The following is a 25,871-nucleotide window of genomic DNA, read 5'->3' on the forward strand; positions in this document are numbered from 1 at the left end:
TATTTTCTCTGTGAAACTGTATGTAGCCCTTCTCACAGTAGCCCCTAAAGCCCTCTCGTGGCTTCCACTTGGTGGGCTTCCCCACATTCAGGCTTGAATGGGCCGAGCTGTAACACAGTCCCTGGCTGGCGCCCCCTCCTGCCCTTTCAGGATGGCACCGGAGCTCTGGGCCAGGGCCCTCTGCCTGCTGGCATCACTCATGCCAGGAGGAGTGTGACAGAGGCAGGGAGCTGGCACGATGCACCATTAAGCAGTAACTGACACTCTTGGCAACAAATGACATACCACGTTTTTGTTAGTTTTGCCCAGGTAGTATTTTTCCCTTGTATTTCCCGCATCTGGGCAGTGGACTTAGATCCCAGGTTAAAACTCAAATGATGGAGAAGTTGGCTGATAATGGGAAACACCTAAGGGATTGAGCATGGACGGCTTGCTTGTCCTCACCAGAAAAGACAGTTTGGTTAAGTCCAGCATATTGGACGAGTGTAATGTATTCCTTGGTCTCTGCGGAATTACACAGTAGAAATTATTTTTAAAAAAATCACCTCCAGCCCCGTTTGGTGAGCTTTTTATTGTTTCATATTTTAAAAGTTGAGATATAATTGACATAAAACATTGTGTCAGTTTGGGATGTACAACTTGTTGATTTGGTACGTGTGTATATTGCAATATGATCATGACTGTAGGGCCATCAATCTCCAGCTTCGTTTGCATTGGTCTGTTAACTCACATTCTCACCTACAGCCATTTCCCCCACCTCTTGTCTCTGCATTGTCAGGAGATATTTAATTTTCTCAGCTTGCCACTCAAGAACAGCAAAATGGGAGAATGTCTGTAGAGTACAGCATGTAGAACCATGCCTGGCATCTAGTAAACACTGTGTTAGAATTTGTTAAATAAAAATAAGAATTACCCATACTTTCAAAGAGCTTGCCATTTAGTTGGAAAGATAAAATGAACAAATGAAAAACAACCCAATAACAACAAGTGATTCTTCCCATTTTATGGTTCAAGAAATTGAGGTTAATCCGCATGAAAGGCCTTAACATCCTATAAGGTCATCGGTGTAAAAGTGAGATTTGAACACAGGGCTGCCTGGGCTAAAAGCTACTGTTGGCCACCAGATAGAGTGGACAAAGAAAGCTTTGAAAGGAGGCTTGAGCTGGATCTTGGAGGATGAATAGAATTTATGATGGAGAGAAGTGGGGAGCATGTGTAGGTTTTAGTGGGCAGGGAAAGGGGTGAGCACAGCATGAGCAAAGGTGTAGATGTGGGAAGCATAAAGTGTGCTGAGGAAAAGCGGGTGTTCCCCAGGTTTGCTCGGGTGAGGGAGGAATGAGAGCTTCAGCTGGAGCATGGCTTGGAGGCAGAGTATATAATGAGCCCAGAATTCCAGGTTGAGTTTGGGCTTTTTTTCATTACCCATTTCGTAAACTGCTGAAGGTATTTGTGAAAGGGAGTGACATAAAGAAAGAGTGTCTTAGAGATTTAAGTTCAGGGGTGTGGAATGCACTGGAGAACCAGAGGGACTGTCATCATGAGAGCTAATGTTTATTGAGTCACCCAGACATGGTACTACGTGCTTTACATGCATTATGCCATTTAATTCTACAATAACCCTAAGAAATGGGCACCATTAGTGTCACCCCCATTTTTCAGATGGAAAAACTGAGGCTTTGAGAGGTTAAGTAATGACCAGGCTCCCACAGTGAATGCCAGGATGTGAACTAGGTGGACCAGTTTTACGTGTGCTGCCTCTGTATGCGACAGCACCTGACAGTGGCCCAGGAGACACACTTGGGGCAATTTTAATAGGTCAGATGTGATAGTCCTGGTGACAAGGCCTGGACTAGGCCAGTAGTAGTGGAAAAAGAGAGGGGAGCAGCGGTGTGAAATATCCTTGTCTGGAAGCTTGATCTCAGGGCTGGGCCTGTGATTTTATAGCTTCTTTTTCTGGAGTGTTTTCTGTGGAAGCTGGTGCTCAGTAGTGTAAACCTTGCTAAGACCATGTGGGCATCATGGAAAACTTCGCCTCCAAACTTCTGAAGTAGCTTAGGCTTCTCGTTTTTCCTGAGGAAATGTATTAATTTAATAAAGTAAGTGCCGAGGTTGGCTATGCGTGGTTTGGGTTACTTTTGAGGTATTTTAAGCAAACTTCCAGGGGTTCTCAAGCTTCTCAGGCTTTAATCACTAGAGCTGGTGATAAGGAGATGCCTCCAGAGGTCTGTGGGTGATCGGTTGTCCCTTTTTTCCATGAACCCCGCTCCCTCATCTGCTTGTCTTGATATGTTCTCAGTTACTTGGTTTTGCTATTGTATGGGTTGGTATATCACAGAATTAATGTTTTACTTTTGTTTCTAATTTTTTTTAAGGAAAAGGGGGTGCATGCATTTTTACTCTGCAAAGCTTTTGATGCACAGTTAAATGAGCGTATAAATGAGTGTGCTGAATTGTGAGCATGTGGGGTGGTGCAGGCCAGCCCAGTGACCTCTCTGCTCTGTTTATTGCAGGTGATAAGAAGTATATCATGGGGCCCAAGCTTTCCACTCTCGACGCTACTGTCTTTGGACACTTGGCACAGGCAATGTGGACCTTACCTGGGACGAGACCTGAGCGGCTGATCAAAGGCAAGCCCCATGAACCTCTTCAGGTTTTGAGAGTTGCTGGGAGGGCAAAGGGTGGGGATAATACAATGGAGACTTCTAGCCTGATGCTTGTGAGCTTGATGGTGTCTGTGTCCAGGATCAGTTTTCTGTGCTCAGGGTATGTACAGGAGGAGGGGAGACCGGGCTTCTCACCTTCCATCTTGCTCAGACTGTGTTCTCAGCAAAGCTGACACAAATCTTGCCATGTTCTACACCAGGGCTTTACTTCCAGCTCCTTATATAGTAAACTTAACACTTGTTGCTGAAACAGGGCTTGGATTCTACCTAGTGCCGTTGTTTTGTTGGTCTTTGTACATTTCCTTTGGACAGTGATGGCTCACCACGCTCTGGTATATCCCATGTTGCAGCAGTCGCAGTGGAGAGGGGCTGGTGGACACACACTCATCTCAGTTGCTCTTTTGTCTTAACTGGTCTTGGATATTTCCCATCTGGGTATAAGTACGTATGAAAGGAGTTCAAAGCACTCCTTTCTCCTATGTCAGTGGAGGGTCTGTGGTCGTACTTTCAGAGTAGTAGAGGTGGGAATTTCAAGTTTGTGGGAAAATGAGGAAAGTGTTAATAAATGCTTTGTAGGTCTGGTTCTATGTGAAATATTATTAATATTATCATAGGTACATTTTGACCAAAAAAACATAGTCGTGTATATTTGTTGTATGGTGTTAGCTGTAAGGCCTGTCAGAATTATAATTCTAGGCTGGAGAGGTAGAAGTAGGGATGAATGGGAGCAGAGCTAGAGGGTGAATATACGTGTAGGATGGGGGTGGGAGTGGTAGTCAGGAGTAAAATTCATGTTGGCAAGGGGGCAGGGAAAGGCTGCTGAATGTGGGTTGAAGTGAAGGGACCAGATCTTGGGGAAAGGGTGTGTGAATGTGGTGGAGTGGAGTAGTGGGATATACAGGCAGCTGAAGCCTCTGGAGAGGCTTCCCCTGCATTGGTGGGTGGGAACTGTTTGGAGTCATCTCTAATTTGAAGTAGTAACTAATCAAGTGCCTCGGGGATGGGGATGAGGGGATCAGGGTTCAATATTTAGGTTCAGGGAAGGGGACCTAAAGGGGATCAAGGTTCAATATTTAGGTAAAGGGAAGGGGACCTAAAGTTCAGTAAGAGTTAATCAAGGTGTTTATGTCCCAACGGGGCTGGCTGGGGCTGTAAATGAGATCACCAGTGAATAGTGTATAGAATACTCTTAATATTGAATGGAAGGGAGGATGAAAGGAACCAAGCAGAATCATATGTGAAACTGAGGCAGGTGAATAGTCATATGTGGTGATCACGGGTGGGTGGGTAGGTTGGTTGGTGAAGTCTGTAGCTCTGTGTGTGTGTGTGTGTGTGTGTGTGTGTGCGCATGCCCAGAAGTTCAGACTAGGCCAGGGGTAGCAGGAGTCACTCTCCAGGTCCTTCCATAGGTGTCACTGGGGCTCCAGATACATTACCAGACTTGGTTGGAATGGATCAGGCATTGAGTGAAAGTCTTCTGGGACTTGAGCTGAGTGGGGTTAGGGAAAGTATGGATTGATACTTAATTTCCTAAATGATCGGCATGAAGGTGTTCCTTGTCTTGTGATGTGTTGGAACTTACCTAAATTAAATGTTATCATATTGGGGATGTTTATAGCATGTAAAATATTAGTTTCCCTTTATTTTAATCAGCTTTTCCGTGGTGGTCTAAAACACATTGATTTTTTTTAGTTCATTTAGGAGTGTGTTTTATATTTACTCTCTCTCTGTACTTCCTACTTCCTTCCTCTATTTCCCTGCCACACCACCCTTACACACCAACGAGCACTCCCCCCACATCTACATACATACCTCTATATGCACACACCCCATATATACTCACTTGTACACATACACTTAATACTTCTATGCAAACACACACACACACACACATACACATACCCTATGCACATACATACACCTCTATTGAGATCATCTGTTATTTAGTTAGCATTTAGGTATCCATCATCGTCAGAACTCTCAGAGTCTGTATTATCCCTTCTTGTAGAAAGGAAGCATCATTTGTTAATTAATTTATGATTTGGCCCTTTCCTCCATTACTTTCTAGAAGGACTTGAGGCATTTAGTGTTCTTTTTGAAGAAATGATCAGCCTTTTGAAGGGTTGGTTTTGAGTTCCACACTGAGACACACACATTTGGGGGGACCTGACGCTATCATCTCCAGGGGACTTCTGGCACATAGTTGCACGTACTTTGATTCTTAAAACAAGTTAGTGGCTTCCAGCTCTCCCAGGGGACTGGTGTAGCATGAATCACTTAAGTGCACAGAGAGTCTCAAAGTCTCATTTTAGTCATTATTTCTAAGCCCCTCCCAAACTTTTTGACCAGAGCTGCTAATATGCCGGCACACTACTAATGTGATCTCAGTTTCTTTCTCAGCCTTTGTCTTTTCTGTGATGGAAACTTTCCCAAGAAGTAACAAGAGAAGGGAAATGTAGAACCAACCAAGAGCTGGATAACTTAGAACCGGCTCAAACCCAGGAGTGTGAATGTCTTGGACGAGGCATTTTTCTGCCCCAGGTTTGGAACAGCCACATGTGTGAGTGATGCTAGATATTACTGATAATATCTGGCCACACAGGCTACTTCTGGAAACAGCGAGAATAGTGAGAAATTTTCCTTAATTTAACTGAGTAGAAGGGCAGACTATGAATATTCAGCAATTCTTAAAATATTTATAAGTATGTGTTTGTTTATATATCTATATCTCTGTAGATGTAGATATAGATATAAGAAATACTTCCTTACTGGAGAAAAGTTAGGAAAGATAGCCAAGTTAAAAAAATTAAAAATAACTTGTGACCCCATCACCCACAGAGAACTACTGTTAATACTGTGGTATGTATCCTCATCTTTTATCAAGTACATATATGTATATAATTTTAAAAAGTGGGACCATGGGCCAGCCCTCTGGCTCAGGTGGTTGGAGTGTCATGCTCCTAAAGCCAAGGTCGCCAGCTCGATTCCCACATGGGCCAGTGAGCTGCGCCCTCTACAGCTACGATTGTGAACAACAGCTTTCCCTGGAGCTGGGCCACTGTGGGCTGCTGTGAGCAGCCGACCCTGGACTGACTGCCTCAGCCAGGGGTGAGCTCAAGGCTCATAATACCAGCATGGGCCAGGGAGCTGTGTCCTACACAACTGGACTGAGAAACAACGGCTTGAACCGGAGTGGGCGGGGGGATGGGGGTGGGAGGAGGCAGAAGAAGGGGGAAAAAAAGTGAGACCATGATGCTGATCCGGTTATAACTTGCAGTTTTTAAATTAACTGTATCTTATCGCCATTTCCCTTGTCATTACATATTCTTGAAAACCACATATTTAGTAGTTGTATAATATCCTATCCTATGGCTACATTGTAATTTATGTGATTAATCTTTTTCTGGACTTGTAGGTTGTTTCAAATAATTTTTGCTAATATTCTACAGCGAATATTCTGTAAATATATATTCCTGCTCATCGCTGGTTATTTTCCTTAAGCTATGGCTAAATTGCTTTCTAGAAAGACTGTAGCAGTTTATATTCTCATAAATGTTTGGAAGCACCTCAAATTTTGTTCCTTAATTAGGGTTGAATATAATTTATTTTGAAAATTTTGCCATTTTTTACTGTCAAAAAAGAATCTCAGTTTTATTATCAGCAACACTCTTAATGAGGAATCACAATTGAAATTTTGATCAGAATATCCTTATTAGAGAATTGCATGTGGACTTGGGCACTCTTTAAAACAGACGTGGGGGGAAAAAAACCAAAAAAACAAAAAGACAAAACAGACATGGAGAACCGGAGAGCTGAGAAAAGTGAAACTGAAACAACAAAAGGGAAGGGGTCCTCTTAGTGCGTCTGCCGTCCTGTGAAGCCACATCAACACCACACAACCTAACACTGTTTTTCTGAATTTGCAAGAAACACAGTCTTCTGTGTTCTAAGAAAATCCTCGATTAGCTACTCTTTTACCAACATTTATTTATTGCACTTGGATGTCTTTTTTGCTTATTATTTGACAGATTACAAGGTGGATAAAATGCTGGCTATCCTTGAAAAACATGTAAGTATGTACTGACCTTCATTCACCCTCTTAGGTTCTCCATCCGGAAGTGTTTGGGAAGAGGTTGTCGTGAGGGCGTTCAGGTCTCAGCAAAGGGCTGGCTCAAATGACCTTTGTGGGCCTTTGTATTTTGAAATACATAAATTAGTGTCCTTTAGTTTCAAGGAGACGAGGAGAAGGGGGTGTCCTCATTACAACATTCAAGTTTGCTAGGAACTTTTCTGAGAGGATATACTCAGTGCCCTCCCTGCCTGTGTGACAGAATGCTAAAGGGACCGATCAAGAGCACAGCTAGCAACTCGCACAGGTCTGGGACAGGGAGTTGCTGAGGAAATAACCTGTGGACCAAATGAGTGTGTGGGCACCTGCTCCATGTTTTCCGTGGTTAAAGAGCAAGGGCTGGGCAGGTGGTGCTGGGAGACGCTGGTAGGCTTCTCCCTCACCTGAATTCCTGCCATGCATGATTGACAGCTGGGAGAAACTGACTACATATTGGGTTCTGGGTCTGGGTGACAATGTTTTCGGTGTCAAGTTGTACAGAAAGTTTTTGAATATTAGAGAAGTTGGAGTCACACGGGAAAATAAAACAGCTAATTTTTTCACAGAGCAGTGGGGATATTTCCATTTGAGTAACTTCAAGAGGAAAGCTCTTTATTCAGTCTAAGAGTGTCCTCTGGGTAGAGGGCCATTTATTTGGCTCTCTGATAAATTATCTTCTCAGGTTATCTGAGAATATCGCTAATCACTCATTAGTAATTTACTAATTAATTTTATTGGGTTTTTAAGTTAAAGTAAAACATGATTGTCACAATAAATTTTTTTAAAATGTTTTATTGGGGAATATTGGGGAACAGTGTGTTTCTCCAGGGCCCATCAGCTCCAAGTTGTTGTCGTACAATCTAGCTGTGGAGGGGGTAGCTCAGCTCCAAGTCCAGTTGCTGTTTTCAATCTTTAGTTGCAGGGGGCGCAGCCCACCATCCCATGTGGGAATTGAACCGGCAACCTTGTTGTTGAGAGCTCACTCTCTAACCAACTGAGCCATCCGGTCACCCCTGATTATCACAATAAATTGAATAATACAGGTGTATTTTTAAAGATTTACTACCTCCCCCTCATCCATGACTGATACCACTCCCACGGAATAACAATATTAAGGATTTGGAGTGAATCTTACTGTGCCTTTTTTGTGTACAAATTTATGTACACACATATAGCAGTTTTGGTTTGTTTTTACTATTTTTATATTAACCAATGGAATTATATTATAACATTACTTTAACTTGCTTTTTTTACTTAATAGGCTATCATGTCTTTTTAACAGCTGCACAATATTCTATAGAATTGATACACCATAATTTATTCAATCAGTCCCTATTTATGGACATTCAGACCGTTTCCATCTTCTTTCTTTTTTTTTTAATTGACACATAATTCTGCAGTCAACATCCATATACATGTATCTTTACATACTGATGCTTTTATTATAGTAGAATAGAGCACTAAAAGTGGTCTGATATGTACATTTAAAATTTCAGTAGGTAATATCAGATTACTTTCCAAAAAAGTTATAGTAATACTTCTACTAGCCATGTAGTACAGTCTCTGACCCTGCACATTGGATGTTATCAGACTTTAATTTTTTCCAGATGGATGGATGAAATTGTTATCTGATTATTGAATATGCTTGAAAAATGCAGTTTTTCTATTTCACAAAGTTTACATCTTCAGTATAGGCATTTATGTTAACAAGCCTCTCTCTCACTCACACGCACACACACACACACACACTACACACAACCTGTTTCTACTGCCAACTTTTTTTCTATTCTTTTGGCTGATAGCATGTTGAATGGTCTGCTAATGGAAGATCTAAGCACAGGAAGGACTGGTGAAGCCAGATAAAGATAGAACTCAATTATAGATTTTCACTCTTTGTTTCACTTTTTTGTATCAGGGGCAGGATATGAGGATGGGTATGTGAGCTCCCAGTCCTTGCTTATCAAAGCAAACCCTTTCTTGACTGCGTGATAGAACGATCACTTCTTTCATGACAACTCATTCTCTTTGAGGGGCCGCATCTCGTAATCCTTTGAGTCCCCAGAAAGAATTACAGAAAAATATTGTGTGACAGGTGGTGTGAAGCTGTTAATTCCCAGGCCAGGCTGTCAACTCCCCAGTCTAGAGAGGCAGAATAGAGTCGTGATGAAGGGCATGGAGCCTGGAGACTGCTTGTGTTTAAATCCTGGCTCTGCCACTGTCTAGAACTTGACCTCAGTCAAGTTAATTAACCTCTCTGATACAGTTTTCCCATTACAGATGGGAATAATAATATCTCCTGCCTCGTATACGAGCTGTACAAGGACTAATGGAGTTAATATGAATTCAGCAGATGAATAAAGCACTTCAAACAGTGCCTTGTACACAGTAAGGACTATATACGTGTTTGCTGTTGTTATTAATAATTTGTATTGTTGTACGCAGAAGTGGTATTGACACAGTCACAAAGGGGACAGCCTTCCTGGAAGAAATGTGAAGAAACAGGCTGTAGAAAGACCAGCCACAAAAGAAGGGGATAGAGTCATAAATGGTGCAGATCCCGTGGCTCTTGTGAATAGATTCTGACTTTCTCAGTGCTCCTAGGGAGCAGCTTGTAGGGAATGGATGTGATTAAGGCAAACAGGGCTGGGCCTAGGGCCAGCTGTGAAGTGACCATAATTCATCTTTGATGTCTTCCTTTAAGATGTTCCTCAAGACTTTCATTATATGGTGTTAAGTGGAATAAAGTAGGATAGGAAACAAAATATATAGTAAATACATTTTATACAGCAAATGTAAACATATGTAAATATACATATAAATATATAAAAAATATAAAATTACATATGAAAAAATTTTATATGTAAATGAAAATGTTATGGAGAATGGGATTATTGGTAATTCTTTTATTTTTTTGCTTATCTGTATTTTCTAATTTTCTGCAACAAAACATGGATTACCTACATAATAAGTGAATGTTTATATAACTTTTAAAAAATAAACATCCAAAGAATATTTTTAGGGCAATGAAGTCTTACAAGAGATATTGACAAATTATATATTTATAAGCAATATTGCCATCTGGTGGATTAAAGGCAAAAACTCAACCTTCTTCCTCGTTTTTTCATTTGATACTGGGAAATGAAAGCCGAATATTGTGTCATGTTTTAGATAAATGCCTGGATGATTTTAAGGACTTAACCAAAGTGTTTGTTTGAGTCACATGAAAAAGAAGTAGTCCAGTCACTGAGTGGAAACCCAATCGTGGGTGCAGCTGTGGAATTTAATTTAAAAAATTAAAAAATATCTGTTTTAGTGAATATGTTTGTGGGCACACTCATCCATGAAGACAATTCTGAGTTATCCATTTTATGGATTATTCAGAGTAAAACTTTCCATCCTAACATAACATTTGTCAACCACTTGGCATGGTACTCAGCCTGTAATAACACTACAAATATTTGTGGAATGAATGATTACTTCTGGCTGACTTCATCCAACTGACAGTTGGTGTATTTTCACGGACTATAAATTAATTTAAATATGAGCCAGTTGAAGCACTAATTCTCTTAATATGCAAACATAAATTAATAAAATGCTTCACAAAGCCAAATGATGGTAGCTGAGTTGCCATTTTGGATAAACGACCCCCACCCACAACTTATCATCATCATAGGACTCACTCCTAAATTGCATTCAGCCCGCTCACTGAATTGAGCTTTTCCCACTCACCTTTTTCACTATGTGTATAAAAAAATCTAAATATTTTGACAGTACCTCTGTGGAAAACCATTGTTAATGTCTACCCCGCCCTATTCTTCCAGATTTCCCAGAAAGCCAAGTGGCGGGGAGATTGTTGGCTTTGAGAACTAACCCTCACTGTCCTTACCACACTGCAGGTGAGCTGATCAACCTTGCCATGTACTGTGAGAGGATAAGGAGGAAATTCTGGCCTGAGTGGCACCACGACGATGACAACACCATCTATGAGTCTGAGGAGAGCAGCGAAGGCAGCAAAACCCACACACCCCTGCTGGACTTCAGCTTTTACTCAAGGACAGAGACCTTTGAAGACGAGGGAGCAGAGAACAGTTTTTCCAGAACCCCAGACACGGATTTCACTGGACACTCACTCTTTGATTCTGACGTGGACATGGATGATTGCACAGACCATGAGCCGTGCAAGTGACGTTCAGGCTCGCTGTCCCTCTTCTGCTGGAGCTGCCACTCCCTGGGGTCAGTCCAGTTTCCCAGGTAGAAATCCATCCAAGCTGGGAGGAGATCTTCGTGCTTGGCACAGTTCTCACAAGCTAACTGGACTATTGCAGCCTTATTTCTTTTTTTGTACAAACAAAACAGAACCATTCAGATGGCTCCATTTAAAACAGGCAAAAAAAAAAAAAAAAAAAGTCAGCATGGTTCCTGAAATCCATTTTTGTTTTCATTAGAAAACTAATATTGTGAGGTAGACCAGGTGCAAGAGTGGGTTTTCTTCAGATTGTTTATATTGATCCTCTTCAACTTGAGGGCTTAGTTGTGAGATGAATTCTTAAACCTTCTTCATCCACCAGGGTTTGAAGTGATGAGAGATGTCATCAGAAGAAATGTAGGAGATAAATGTTCTGTGGTGGCTGCTTGTACTTTGTGTGTGTATATTGTATGTTGAGATGTAAGTCAAATAAAATCCATAGATATTCAGTGAACACCTACTATGTGCAAAGCACTGTGCTAGGTGCTAACCAGTATAAGTTTAAGTTTAAGCCCTGCCAGTGACTAGCTGTGTAATGTTGGGCAAGTCCCTTAATTCTTGTGTGCCTCATGTTCCCCACCTGTAAAGTGGGGATAACGATACTCCCCACCTACCTACCTCACAGGGGTGTTGTGAGGATTCATGGAGTCACATTTGGCGCTTTAAACCTCTTGGAAGAGGTGTGACATAAACAACATTTTATTCTTTATTGTGCTTCATATGTGTGAAGATATTAGGGCAAGGGAATTCCACATCCGGGCAGCAGCAGCCACCGTCCTTCACAAAAGCTGAGCAGATGAAACACACACAAAGGCACAGTCGGGATTCTGTCATCATTCCTCTTTGTGAACTTGCTGGAACCGAAATCTTTTGTTGAAAGAATCTTGGAAATATTTTTACAAATCATCAACAGCTACAAATGGTCTTCAATTATGTGTGTTTGCAGAAACATCTTTCTTTCATTGCCTGAACGCACACAGGAATGTTGTCCTTTATTGACTCCTGACTATTAGATTGCCCATGTTTGATTTACTTGGAGGGAATAAAGCTCAGCAATATGAAGTGCTTAATAGAGGTAAAGGGGAAAGTATTTGATTGATTTTTGTAAGCAGAAGCTTGCCAACATGTAATGTCTTTTTGAAAACAAACCTTGCAAGAGATATTGTAAAGGTGAAGTAGGAAGAGGATCCTGTTGCTACTACCAGAGCACTTTGGGCGGTGTAGACGCTATGCAGTTTTATTAATGCAGCTTTTCTGGTATTCTCAGCCATTGCCCAGTGAGAGGAAGGCAACACTGAAGACAAATTTTAATGTTTCTTAAGGATCTTCCATTTCCTCCCCACAGGCCCCCCGCCCTACTGTTAGAGCCTATGAACTCTGTATATACTGTATTTACTAAGGCACTCTGTCTGAAGACACAGTTTTTGTTGACTTAAAACATTTTCCAGTGAAATTTGGAGTGAAGATCCGGGGGTGATGGCCGTGGATTTGGGCTAAGAGAGTCAGTATTAAGATTTACAACTGCAAACAAAACTGCTTTGTTTTTGACCACAGCTGACTGACTGCGTAAGAATTATTCATTAAAGAGATACTTCTTAAAAGACAGCAACTTCTTCTGAGAAGTTCTTGTGCTTTACTTGAAAAAGACTTTGAACATAGCTTTTGCAAAACAATCCTAAAATGCTGTGGATTCATAGTGAGATAAAGGGGGAGAGTTTTTGAGGCTGTTTACCAGTTAAGAACTGTGTAGGGCATATAGAGCAGGAAGAAATGTCAAAATATAGAAATTCTTACTCCATGGAAAACTCCGTTGTTGGTATCTTATTAAAACCATTCATTTTTGAAAGGACTGTTTGATGCCTAATGAGAATGTGGTGGTGAAGATATGAATGGATAAGCCTGCCTGTTTTGTCTCCAGTGTCATTTGGGAGGACTGTTTACTGCTTCTCTCTTTAGCAAGTGTGTCCCAAGGCCAGCTGATTATAGTTCTGTGTGACAAGGGAAGTTCCTGGCCCGAAAATGTGAATGTAACGAACAGGGGGACTGTGGACATGTCTCCACAAAGACTGAGTTGTCCTTTCTCCGCCCGCAGCTAGAAAGACTTGTGTTTGAAATTTTGTGTGTAATTTATCCTTACTGTATTGCACTGAGTATGATGAATTTTCACTCCAAGAATGATTAAGATCTGAGTCTGGAGATTCACATATATTTTTTATCGTGTTTTACTTGGAGGGCAAGTACCCGGAGAGCCAACATTCAAAGTGAAGTTGTAAAACAGTTCATTCTATTCAGGTACCTGCCACAGGGGCTTGAAGTGGACATTGCCATGCAGAGTCTTGGGTACTGGCCTGACAGCTCATGACTTGGGTAACCAACATTTTGTAGGTATAATTTGATTTACAACCCTAGAATATATTTAGGTTTTACTTTCCCAAAATGTGTTCTGGAAACAAAATGGTCAAGACAAAAATCCCTGTGGTGTGGAAGACTTACGCAGTCTTTATTGGGAGGGCTTTAATTTTATGTGGTTCATTCTTTAGTTATCCAGATTTGAAGGGTTCTCCAATTTGACGAACAGGTGCTACTTATTAGAAAAATTAACATCAAGAAATTAGGGGACATTTTGGTCATTTGGCTCATTTGTTCAACTTCTGTGTTTCTTTTTACTGGAAACTAACTTAATGTTGATAGATGCTTTTGGTTGGACAGAAGACCCATAGGCCGCTTGTTCTTTTTTTACTTCTCATTGTGAAAATAAATTCTTCTCTATCCACTTCCCTTTGCCCTTCCCGTACCATTCATCAGGATTAATGAGCAGCAGTAGTATGCTTTGCTTTGTATATATCAGAATAGATACAAGGGCAATATAAATTTACGCAGAAGTAAACTATATTGTGAGAGTTTTCCAGTTTGTTGTTGTAACATAATTATGAATGGTGACACTTCCAAGGCGATGGGCTACCCAGGAGACTGATCATAGAACAACTGAGACATACATCACAAAAGCAGTCTAGCCCTCAAGTGAGCCCTGCCTGTGTGTAGTGAGGTATTAGGATATGTTTTTGTGAAACAGCTAGGGTTCAAGGAAAGGGAGTGTTAAGGATTTTAGCCTCATGGGTCTTGCCTGGATTATTTGAAAGAAAGGGTTGAACCATAGAAATGCATAGCTAGGCCACGGATTTGTTTAGTTCGAGAAAACCCCTGATGAGAGCCCTGAGGTTGTTATTGGCTCAATGTGACATACATACTCATTTGGAGGGCAGGACCAGGAACTGGTCTTGCCATAGATAGTTCTTGCTATTATGCCACTTTTACTACTTGATTTTATTTTAAAACACACACACCCTGAGAGATCACTCCATGTTCCTAAAACTAACACATCCAGGCCTCTCTAAGAGAGTGCTGGGAATCTTCAACTTCTGCCCATGTCTACTCAGCCTGGTAGAGGCCAATTCAAGAGACTTTTCTTCAGCATCTACTCTGTGCAAGACACTGCTAGCTTCTGTGAGTGATACCAAGATGGATATCCAAGTTACCGGTATTCCTCATGCTTTGTTCTTTATCTTTTAAAGCATTCGTACACATATGCTCACTATCCACTGAACACCTAGGCTGCGCCTGGCCCTGGGATCCACACTGGATTTATGGCGGTGAACACAACAGACATGGCACCCTGGTATCAGGGCATCCTCTTTTGGCTAGACTTCTGTGACAGCCTTTTATGTGCTTGGCCACGTCCCTGACGCATTCCACCTGTCACCACTAGGTTGATCTTACTAGAAAGCTCTGGCCTTCGTGGGGTGTCATATTGCCTCAGAGTGAGGGTCACTCCGTGGGCCTGGTCGTCTCACTTCTTTATTTACCTTGTCTCCTGGGGCTCTTTCATGTGAGCCATCCAGTGCCTCTAGGGTGGTCCACTTGCTGTGGCTTAAACATGCCTCATGGGCCCTCACTCTGTGCCTCTGCTCATGCCAGTCCCTTTCCTGAAATGCCCACCCTTCTTCTCCATTGACCCAACTCATACCCATCTCTCAAGGCCCAACTTCATCAGTTCTGCAAGAAGATGTCGCAGCTTATTATAATCTCCCCTTCTGCCAGACACACAGCACTGTCATTTCCTTCCCTGAAGGCTGCATGGGAAAGGTAAGCCTAGAAAGTGGGCCACATGCTAAGAAGCAGTGGTTTTAAACTTTTGTGTCAGAATCGCTTCTCGGCCTTTTGGCTAAGATCAAGTGTAAACTTTTGTGTCAGGGACTCCACTGATATTGTAAAGAAAGTTTTTTATAACCTATTCCTGGAAACATGCACATATGCAAATATATAAATTTACATGTAAATTCAGGAGATTCAGAGACCTTTTGAAATGTTCTGTGGATTCCTTTGAGGGTTCATAGACCCCAGTTGAAAACGCCTTCTTCTAAAGAGTCTTTAAAAGTTGTTGCTAGTGTTCATTCTTTCTTGCCTTTAACATATCCAGAGAGGAGAAAAATTGGAATGCGATATGCAAGCAGAAGTATGTCTATTATTATCCACATTGAATATCTGCTGAGTGACAGGGAAGGAAGAAGAGCTGGCTTACATTAATTGAGAGAATATCTTTGTTTTGACAGATTTGGCATTTTGAAAGTGACAGGGCTTTGTCATTATCACCATTGTCATTTATCTTTTAACCATCCAAAAGGTCAAGTTATCAAAATCAGTTCAGGGCCAGTTGAGCTTCATTCAGCCCTGAAACCCACCACTTCTGCATGGGCAGTCTGACCAGCTTGGGGCTTAGGTGGGAGAGAAAGGGCTGGATTTTTTCTTCCAGGAAAAATGTCTGCACAAGCAGGTTTTTTCTGTATTCATTCATTCATTCATTCATTCATTCATTCATTCATTCATTCATTCATTCTTTCATAGAACAGTTGTTTAGTGTATTTCCAATGAAAGGATGGTGCCTATTGTTGACAGGGAACAACTCAGGTGTTTTTTTATTTTTCACAGGGTGAAGTTATTTTTGTTGTTCCTGTCTATAACCCAAGGTCCTTTGTGCTCCTTTATATGCAGTGCTAAGTTGAACAAGAACAGATGGAAGTATGTTCACTGACAAATACTTCCTAGTCTAAATGCTGAACTCTGGCCACCCACCTTAACAAGTCTAGGGATCAATTGCGTGTGATTGTGGAGTGCTTAACCTTTATTCCCTTGCTTCCAGTGGTCTGGAGGAAACCTGCAAAATTCGAAAGAATCCCTTTGTGGGTGGGGCAGGAGCCACCTCTTACTATTGCCAGGAGGAAATGAGTATGTGGGATTTTTATCATTTGAATTCCTTACCAGAAACTCAGGTTTTTAGTCCCTGACTTTAAAGAGTATCTTAAAGATATTTCAGCTTCCTTAATCTTTAAGGTAACTGGAAGCAGGAACATATAGGCCTTGCTCCTTAGAGATGGTTACAGAGAATCCTGAAAAACAGCTTGAAGGAAAGCAACGCACTGTTTTGGGGCTGACAGTTCCACATCAATCATTCTGGCTCTTGCTGAAGCAGGGAACTTGTCCCTGAACCAAAGCTCTCCGAAACTGCTGCTGGAGGCTAGACCATGACAAATTAGGATGCTCAAATTTCAAGAGGACTGTTGCCCCCAATTGTCAAAGTTGTAGACAAATAAAGGAGACTATTGCAATAATAAAACAAATAACTTATGCATGTGGTCTAGCCAGCACCACCACTCCCTGTTATTTCATTGGGTAATCTAGTTATCTAGAGCAAAAGATTGATACAGTCCTTTGGTGTTCTGTATACAATTGAGTAAGTTCAGCAATGAACCTGATGGCTGCCTTGAATATTTTAAATTGTCCCTAATTATAGCTTTAAATATTTTGAGACTATTTACTAACTGTAGAGCAATATATATTTATGGTAATAGTTAATTTTATGAAAAGCCGTATTACTAAATGTGACTAATTCACTTCCCATCCCCCATTGGCAAGCATTTTTTTGTTGTTCTTTTGTGTGGCTCTGGAATAGAGTAACTTCCATTTATTAGTAATATTTAAACTGTTTTCCTTCTTTAGTATTTAAAAAAAGATTACCCCATGGCTTTAAAAACAATAGGATTCAGCTCCTGAATTGCCATGTTAATTAGTGTTGTTGAAACAGCTAGCAGAGGGAAAATAATATAATTGTCCACTGGAGGGCTAGAGAAGAGAAATGCTTTGGATATTTACTATCTCCTTCCTCTTAAAAACAAAACAACCTTCTATGGACTTTTCCCTCTAGTAGGTGTTCAGAATTTGAAGTGTTCTCTCATATTTGATAGTATCTGCCAAGGGATCACATCTGGCTTATTAAAATATATACTATGTCCAAATGGTTATATTTTTATCTTTAATAAATTATATCTGATTTTTTTTTGTAGCAATAAGACTAAAAACAATGCTCAAATTATCAAGGGTTCTCTGCTTCAGTAGGGGTGACATGTTTGTGTGACTCCTGTCAAAATGATTTTACCTCAGTGATCAATCTCATGGGGCCATGCTTATTGTAAGCATATGTTTTTCCCAATGATCTGTATCATGTTGAGTGTCTGACAGCTCAAATATTCATGAGGGTGATGGGTTCTGGATGGTGATGTTTGGGAAGATGGGGGTCCGAGTCTTTCATTTGGTGATATTTGAATTTCACTGAATGGGAGGAGAGAAGGAAAGTAAAAGATACTGGGGCTTCAAGTGACCAGGTCGTAGGCCTGGGTTAGAGGTGTGTCAGGCACACTGGAAGTTTTCTGGGTAGTGGCATCTTGCTAAAATGAAGTACAGGTTTTAAATAAAAAACAAACGTAATCTGTAGGAAGGATGGTCTGTGGATATACAAGCGGTTGGTGTAGGAAGCATTGAAGTAACGTGGTCTTTGTTTTAGTTTATATGCTCGTGCTCCCGGAGTGTCTCACCTGAAGCAACACCTGGGAACCAGGGGGAAGCTGACAATGGCCAGGCCCAGTGCGTGTGCTCACGCCTGTGATTCTGGAACTTTCTCCTAGTCTCTCAAAAGTGTTTGTGGCATATAGTTTCCATTTTATAAATATAAAATATACAAAGTAATGTACATTTGTTGTATAGAAATCCTTTGAAACGTTTGGAGACATCCCGAATCATTCCTATGTAGGCAGCGGTCTCTAAACCTTTGTGCTCATTCACCTCATCAGTAAAACTTCCTGAGTGTGTCTCTCAGCATATTCCATAAACACACACACACTGCTCACCCTGCTGTACTGAGGCATTATGTGCATTGAAAACCATGGTGAACAGACATTTACAAAGAATATTCTCTGTTACTCAACAGAATTTAGAGAATGGGCAAGGGGCATGTAGGGTAGCACCTAGAAGGCTGCAATTGGTTAAAGGATGTGTATGCAACATTTGTGCCAAAGTGGATGGAAAAGAGGCATGGGCGCATGATTTGGGGTCAAGGTATTTCTTTTATTATTTTTTAAATTTATTTTTACTTCAAGCAGGCATTTTTGGTTAGGGGAAGAGAAGAATGAATAATGAGATATCACCTTTACAAGAGCTTTTTCTAATTCTCTTTTTGGGATCACTTGCTTTAGAATGGCTGGAAAATTCCTGAAAGATTTCACAGTACACTGATTGAATTCAAACAAGAAAAGAAAAGTGGGGAGAAAAACCAACTAAGGCAAATGCAGGATGTATTGCCTGAGATTTTCAGCACTGATCTGAAAAACATGTTTTGACAATTTTTGGTAATCATGATCTCACCAATTATAATGACTGTCTTCTATTTCTTTATGACCTCCTGTGTCCAAATGTGTGGGAGAAGTACAGATTTATTTTTAGATATCTGAGATGGAAGGGACCACTCTCTGTATAATTGGAACCCACATTTCAGCTGCTTGGGGGCTGATGGGTGGACGCTACCTGGAAACATTTACCTGCACCATCTGTTTTGCAAACACAAGGACTAGCATTTTGCTGAATGAGGGCCTCGACGTGGAGGCGGCATTCCAGTGTTTATTTCTGGAACTATCAGTTACTTTAGCAGTTAGTGTTAGTAGTTTATAAAGCCATATTTAAACTTGTACACTTGATTGTAAGATAGGTTTGAACTGTGCACTCTTGATTACTGTATATAAATGTGGAAATCTGTATATTTGGTCTTAATGCTGTATGTATTTGATGTGTAAATGATAACTAATGGATATGAAATAGCTGTCTGTGAATGTCTTTATTCCAATTCGTTTCCCTTTTGCAAATTTTAATCTTTAAACTTTACACCCATGGGGAAAATCTGAATTTTTTGCATTTAATATACTGTTAAGTGGCGGTCTCTTAGATGATTGGGAGAATATTTTGGTTGTAAGGCTCTTGTATAATTAGAACAGAGATAATGAATTTTTTAGGCATATAACTTTCTGACAGAATTTCAAATGAATTTTTTTAAAGTAGAAGAGCAGGTTTTTGCATATGCTGTCCTACCCTTTCCTGCTTTTACTTCATGCCCAGTGTGCCCCTCAGAGCACTCTAAGGAGTGATATACACTGGTAGAGAGAAAAAAAGTGGAGGGAAAAAGCAGAACACATTAAGACTTTCACTGTGGTAGCAAGGCCTGATAATAAACCAATTTCCCCTTCACTAATTATGGTCTCAATTAGTTTTTGCATCTCTTCAATCAAGTAACTACAATTCCCATTTTACAGATGAGGAGAGAGGCTTAGGGAGGTACATTAGGGCAATGTGGCTATGATATGCTCAAGTAATATCTTGGGGTCAGAGATTCTCAGAGAGGTTTTGGAAATACAAATCTTATTACTAAGTTTTTTCACATATATGTGCATGAACCACCAAGTTTAGCTGGGTGTTAAGGGCACGTCAGGATCAATACAGACGTTCTGGATATTTGAAAGCCTACCTACAAATTTGACCAACTATTCAAATATTAGCTTGTTACCATTTAGAGCAAATTACAGTAAGGTAACATCTAAAATCCCCAAATCCCCAAGCCATGGGAATATCTATTAAGTGGAAAATGAGAAGACCCCCAACATACATTATAGAGATACTAGTTTGTTTTTTATCCCTTTGCACCCCCTTTCTCTCTTGACCTAACAAATCCCAATTATTCAGTTCTGCTTATTAACATAGAACCTAATTAGAAATGCTTTGGGATAAATCTATATCTATTTCAACTTCAGTTGGCTCCAGTCCCTTCTTGAACTTGTGTCATGGTCCTGGACTCAAGCTTGGTATCTGCCCCCTTAGGCAAATTTTGCTCTCCTTGCTTTCAGAAGACATTATGGGGAAGGGGCTGTTTGCCTTTCCAACCTGCTGTGCTCTCAGAAGTGTTAAGAGAAATGTGTTGCTGCCAGCTGTATGAATATTCCATGACTTGACTTTTGATATTATTGTCCTTTTTGCCTTTAGAGGAGAGGCAGAACATTTGGTCTCCTCGCTCTCTCAAGGGCTGCCCATTTTGTTTGTAGATGATGCCACTGTCAGCACCCATTAAACACTTCCCAGCTGGACTGGTTCCCATTAGCAACAGACTTTTCCTTTAAACCCTGCCAAGGTTAAAGTAGCATATCCTTTGGATGAAAGGGAACTTCAGGAAACAGAGGAGCGAGAACCAGCTTCCTTCTTCACGGTAATTACTGTGTTGCTGCCCCGGGTTTCTAAAAGTTACCTGGTCTATTTTAGTGATGGAGTTAGGGTGTGAAGACTCAGGGGGTCGTCTCCGGTAGAGGAAGTTAGGATTGGAGGTTTGCCTACCTGGGGGTATGTTTGGCCCGGGCAAACACCCTGAGTAACTCATGTTCCACGTGTATCCAGGTAAACCCTGATGAAAACAACATCACAGGCAGCCTTGAAAGGGAGGAGGAGAGTTGAGGGAAGGGCTGTGTGTGGAAGGGAACAGCCCCAGGCCCATTCCATTCCGACCCTACTGTGTTCTCGTGTTCACTGTGGGAAGCCCTGCTGCTTCCTCTCCACCATCACAAGCTCTCTCCACTTTAACTGGTGCATTCAAAGGAAAAGGACTGCTCAGGGATGTCCAATAGGCCAGATTCGCTGGTGGCACAGGCATGGGAAAGGGAGTCAGTAGGGAGGAAGGACCCTGAGGCAGATTGTTGGGAAATCATCCCTTTGGGGGTCAGGAGGGATTTGGAGCAGGGGACTAACATGAGAAAGGAGTGAGTAAATAAGATTTATCTGTCCACAGCCTAAACGCAGGACTAGTCAGAGAAGAGGTGACAGCAGAGCAGCTGGAGCTGATCTCAGTGGCACAGAGTGAAGCTAGAGGCATGAAAGGGGGTGAGGAGGGAGAACAGCCACCAGGCACCAGGAAGCACTGAGACTCTTGGATTTGGGGAGCACAGGGTGGGGAGAGATGATGAAGAAACCTTGGGAGATTGGGGAATGTGATGATATTGCTGCCAGATGCAGGGCATGTGGAGGAGGGGAAACTGGTTTTGGGGGAAAGCGTATGGTTTTAGCCACACCGAATCTGAGGAACCAGTAAGAGATGCAGGACTGGAACTTGTGAAGGGGGTAAAAATGAAGCCACGGCCCCTGAAAGGATCACTGAAGCAAATAAAGAGATAAAAATTATTAGCACCTTGTATTTGTATAATGCTTGTCTTTAAGATACTGTTAGAGTCAGTAATATCTGGACCATGTCACTTAGTATCCTCATATGCAAAATGACCATTCTTGCAGGTTGATCTTTTAAGGTACCTTCCAGCTGAAATGTTTTTTCTTCCTTTTCTGAAGCTGAATACCACTACTCTGTAAACACTGTTTCCACCTTCTCCTTTGTTGATTCTCCTCATGCTGAAAAGAGGAGTTTATTGACCAAATCACTAGTAATAGCGAATATCTACATATTAATTACTATGTACCATGCCCTGTGTTCTTAGCAACCTACGTATAGTACCTCATTTAATCCTCACAACAACCCTGTGAGATAGGCACCATCACTGTCACCATCATCTTCCTCACTACCCCCACCTTCATCACCATCGTCACCAGCCTGTTTACAGACGAGAAAACTGTGGCACAGAGAGATTACGTAACTTACTCCAGATCTCTGCCAAGTAAACCGAAGAACTGCAGTTTAAATGCAGAGTCTAAGAGTTTAGCTTTTACACCACCATATACCACTAGCTCTACATTTTTAAAGGGACAGAAGATGCAAAGAAATGTCATAAAAGGGACAGAGTGGACTAGGAGTGCATCTGTGGTGGGGAGGGGCAAGGCTTTGTGGGGGGGCATTATAGCTACTGCTTGGGGCAGGTAGTATAGGTTGGTTGGGTGTAGGTACCTCATGTCTTAGCATCAGGTAAGTCACCCCCTTTCTCCTTAAAAGCAGCTTCCCCAAGTCACTGAGCAGCAGCTTTTCCTTGTGAATGGAGCCCTGGAAAACCGCCTAGACAGAGCCCCGAGGATGGAGCACTGGGGGAACCCCACCCTAAAACGCCTGTGTTTGCATCCCCATGAAACATTTGTTTTAGTTTTTGTGGTTTTGATGGGTATTTACTCCCCAGGCAGGGCTCTCTGGCTGGCACATATAGATGTCTGATTCCGGGTACTGGGTAACTTGAAAGGTTTAAAGCCTGTAGCAGCGGGAGGCCCAGAGGGGATGTCACAGTCCCTTTCCCCACATGGTGGTAAGCATGTCGTAGCCGGTCCGTAAATATCTGTTACAGGAATGGACAAAATCTCAGGTAAAAGACAAATCAAATTGTAAAGAAATATCCCAAGTTTGAAGTTTGACAAGACAGACGGTACAAAGGCAGCCAGTAAATGATTTATAGAACAAACCACAGGTGACTGAAATGTGGGGTAGTAATTTCTGTAGGCTCAAGTGGTTTATGCAATCCTCAGGGGCCCTCGATGGAGTTAGAGCCCATAATTCATACAGCTTCTGTTTCCCTGACACACACATACCATGGATCTGAGTCCCAAACCCTGTTAATGGTTGGCACTTTAGGTTTTCCCACCGTTTCGCTGGCCAGTAAATTCTTCTGTTAGAGCCTCTAGTATTAGGTATGTTCACTTGCCGCCTATCTTATATTGTTTCTATGTATTGCAGGATTTTTACCTTATTAACGAGACTACATATATTAGACCTTTGTGAATAGCTTTATTTTGGGTCTTGGAAGTTTATTCCTTTTAACTATCATATTAGTCTTTACATTCCACAGGAAGCAGAGTAAGTTGAGTGATGCGTTCTCTGCGTTAGTGCTGGCACGTAAGGATAGCACATGATCTCTGCACGCAAACATGGGTGACATTCCTGGCGGGTAGAAGATAAGTCTTCTTCCTTTATCTTTTCTTTCTCCTATTTTTTCCTGACATAGGAATTTGAATTTATAGTAGTATATTATTGTTTTTAACCCTCTTTCCTACATTTTTTACATATATACAGGGGGTGCCAAACACATACATATTTTAAGAAAGGAAAACACTGTATTAAAATTGTAATACTCAATATATAACGAAAACAAAAGATGAATTCAAGTTGTGTATACATTTTTTTGGCACCCCCGGTATATTCAACTACTAGTACCTTAAAAGTAGACATGTCAGATACAAATGTAACGTGACTTACTGTTGTTTTTTTTATAACTGCTCCTACAAAGCCACTCTGTGGAGTAGTTTTTCCCCTAGGGTTGGACTAAATTTTAGGCACGCCTCATTGTTTATCTGCACATGCTTAGCCAGTGAAAAGCTGGGGATATCTTTAGTCCCACGAAACAGCTGCAGTTCTGTTATTAATATGTGCAGTCAAGTGTAATAATAAAAATTCTGACTTGCATTCAGCACTGAATCTGCCCCCTGCTTTGCTTGCCTCTCCATCAGAAGGAAGGCCTGGTACTTCTATTTTCTTGCTTCTATCAGATTCTTCTGCCTCCGCACTCCTTTCCCACCCTGTACACTCATTGGACTACCTGCAGCTTCTAATCCTTCTCAGGTGAGAGCAGAGGCAGGGAGAGGAGTTTAGAGGGCATGTCAACTCGTCTGCCATCCAAACGATTGGAGATACTTGCAGATATTCAAAGATGACTCTCTGTGGGCATTCCCATGGGATTTTGGGAGACCTCCATAGTGCTGGGGGTCTTTCACCTGGCAGTTCCCATGACACAGGCAAATGCATCTCCTCTGGCCAATCCTTAATGACTGCATTGCCCCTTGGTTGGCATTCTAGCACTCTTCCAAAAGTCCTCTTGGGCAATCTCTTTAAGATGGTGCCATTATCTCTGTCTCTCTTTATGTGGAAATGTAGACCTCGCCACTAAAATGTCAAGCTCTCGCCCATGCTCTCTTCACTAAGCTTGAGGGAACTGGAAACTTCCTCTGCCTCTCACTCTCTGCCAGAACCGCTTATGTGGTCTGAGACCCCGCTGCAGAGAGTGGGATTGGTTGGTACCTATTGTCATGGGGATTCAGGAGAAGGCACAGTCCCAATTTTACATCCTGTAAAATGTAGCATATACATGTGAATGAGAACCAAATCATTTTTTAGATGGGCTTGGTGGTCATGAGTCTGTGGAAAGCCACTGATGTTGTCACTGAAATGAGCAAGACTCTGGCGTCTCTTCTCAGGCTGGATGTGGGAGGCTCTTAACACAAGGAGTCTTCTCCAAGCATCTCTACCTTTTCTGTTCCTTTTCATGGGCTCCTATGTCTTCCTTTATCATTGCAAAATTAAAGAATGAAAAATTCTCCGTTAGTTCAACTAACTGGTTAACCTTGCCCTCTATTCTGTCTCTGAAGTAGGAGATTCTGAAGTACTCTGAAGATAACCCCTTAGCATGGAGGGATAGTTCCAAATGTCCTTTTTTTTTAGTAACCTAGAATGAAACAAATGCACATATATAAAAGTCAATCATATAATTGATCAACATATATATTGCTCACCCTGTGTTCTGTGGTAGTGATTTGGAGGGACTAAATATTAAGACCATTTTAAAAAAATATGGGAATATGAAATTATGTGCATGTGAAAAGATGTCTGGCAAGTGGGCCAGATGATGATCAAGGCCTGGATGGGAGACTGACTAGTTCCAGGAGGCCTTGGCCTTATGGAAAGCAAGTGGAATTTGGTGGGAAAGATTAGTTATTAAAGCTTCTCATCTAAAACTGAAGGGTAAATTGCTCCTATAGTTTTATTCCCATATTGTGATTCAGGGAGGTTACAATTTGTTTGAGTTAGGCCTGCGTTTAAGATTAGGGTTAACCTAAGATATGAAAATAATGCTGTAAATCCATGCTTTGAAAGTCTGAGTGCTCTGGACTTATGTGCCTCTGACGTGCTATCACCCCCTGGATAAGCAAATTGCAGAAGCAGTGACCGGGAACAAAAACCAGTGTTAGGTGCTGAATTTGTTTTAAAAAAGGAGTGATAACTTTTTGACATGTTAAAATGATAACTGATGAATTATAATCATGCAATAGGTATATGCTGATGAGTTCCAAGTAAGTGAGGCCAATGTGTGTGGACAACAGTGATCGCTGATGGCCCTAGGGAAACGTGGACATGAGGGTCTTCCGGATGAACAGGTAGGTGTTAGGCAAAAAAAAGCAGAAAGTGGGTCTCATTCAATTGTGGGTCTTTGAAAGTCCTACTTTATTTTATCATCCTTTCATTTTCATCACATCTGGCACGGAGCTGAGCAGAAAATGTGTGACCTGTAAATGTGAATAATGAACTGTACGTATGCAGGAAATCGTGAACTGCCTGCCTGAATGCAGTGAAAGGGTTTGCTTTTTAAGTGGCGAATGTGTTTGTATTATAAATAGACCGTGCAAGACCGCAGAACATAGTGGATACCAAGAGAAGGAGTTTGGACTTTGTGTGGGATGC

The 25,871-nt window shown here is 41.4% G+C and overlaps 1 protein-coding gene across 3 annotated transcripts in view; it reads left to right on the forward strand.

Moving 5' to 3' along the window:
• Window positions 1-19,641, forward strand: part of FAXC (failed axon connections homolog, metaxin like GST domain containing) — a 78,907-nt gene extending 59,266 nt beyond the window's left edge. For 2 of the 3 annotated variants that reach the window (XM_081045367.1, XM_081045366.1), the window contains exons 6-7: window positions 2,511-2,627; window positions 10,668-19,640. In XM_081045367.1, the coding sequence (XP_080901493.1) occupies window positions 2,511-2,627; window positions 10,668-10,957 (407 nt within the window). In that variant the 3' untranslated portion in view covers window positions 10,958-19,640. Of the gene's footprint in view, window positions 1-2,510; window positions 2,628-10,667 lie in introns of all 3 variants that reach the window. The other variant, XM_081045365.1, reaches the window with a different exon arrangement.
• Window positions 19,642-25,871: the final 6,230 nt, after the last annotated feature.

The sequence above is a fragment of the Rhinolophus hipposideros genome (assembly GCF_964194185.1).
Source record: "Rhinolophus hipposideros genome assembly, chromosome: 3".
Classification (NCBI taxonomy): domain Eukaryota; kingdom Metazoa; phylum Chordata; class Mammalia; order Chiroptera; family Rhinolophidae; genus Rhinolophus; species Rhinolophus hipposideros.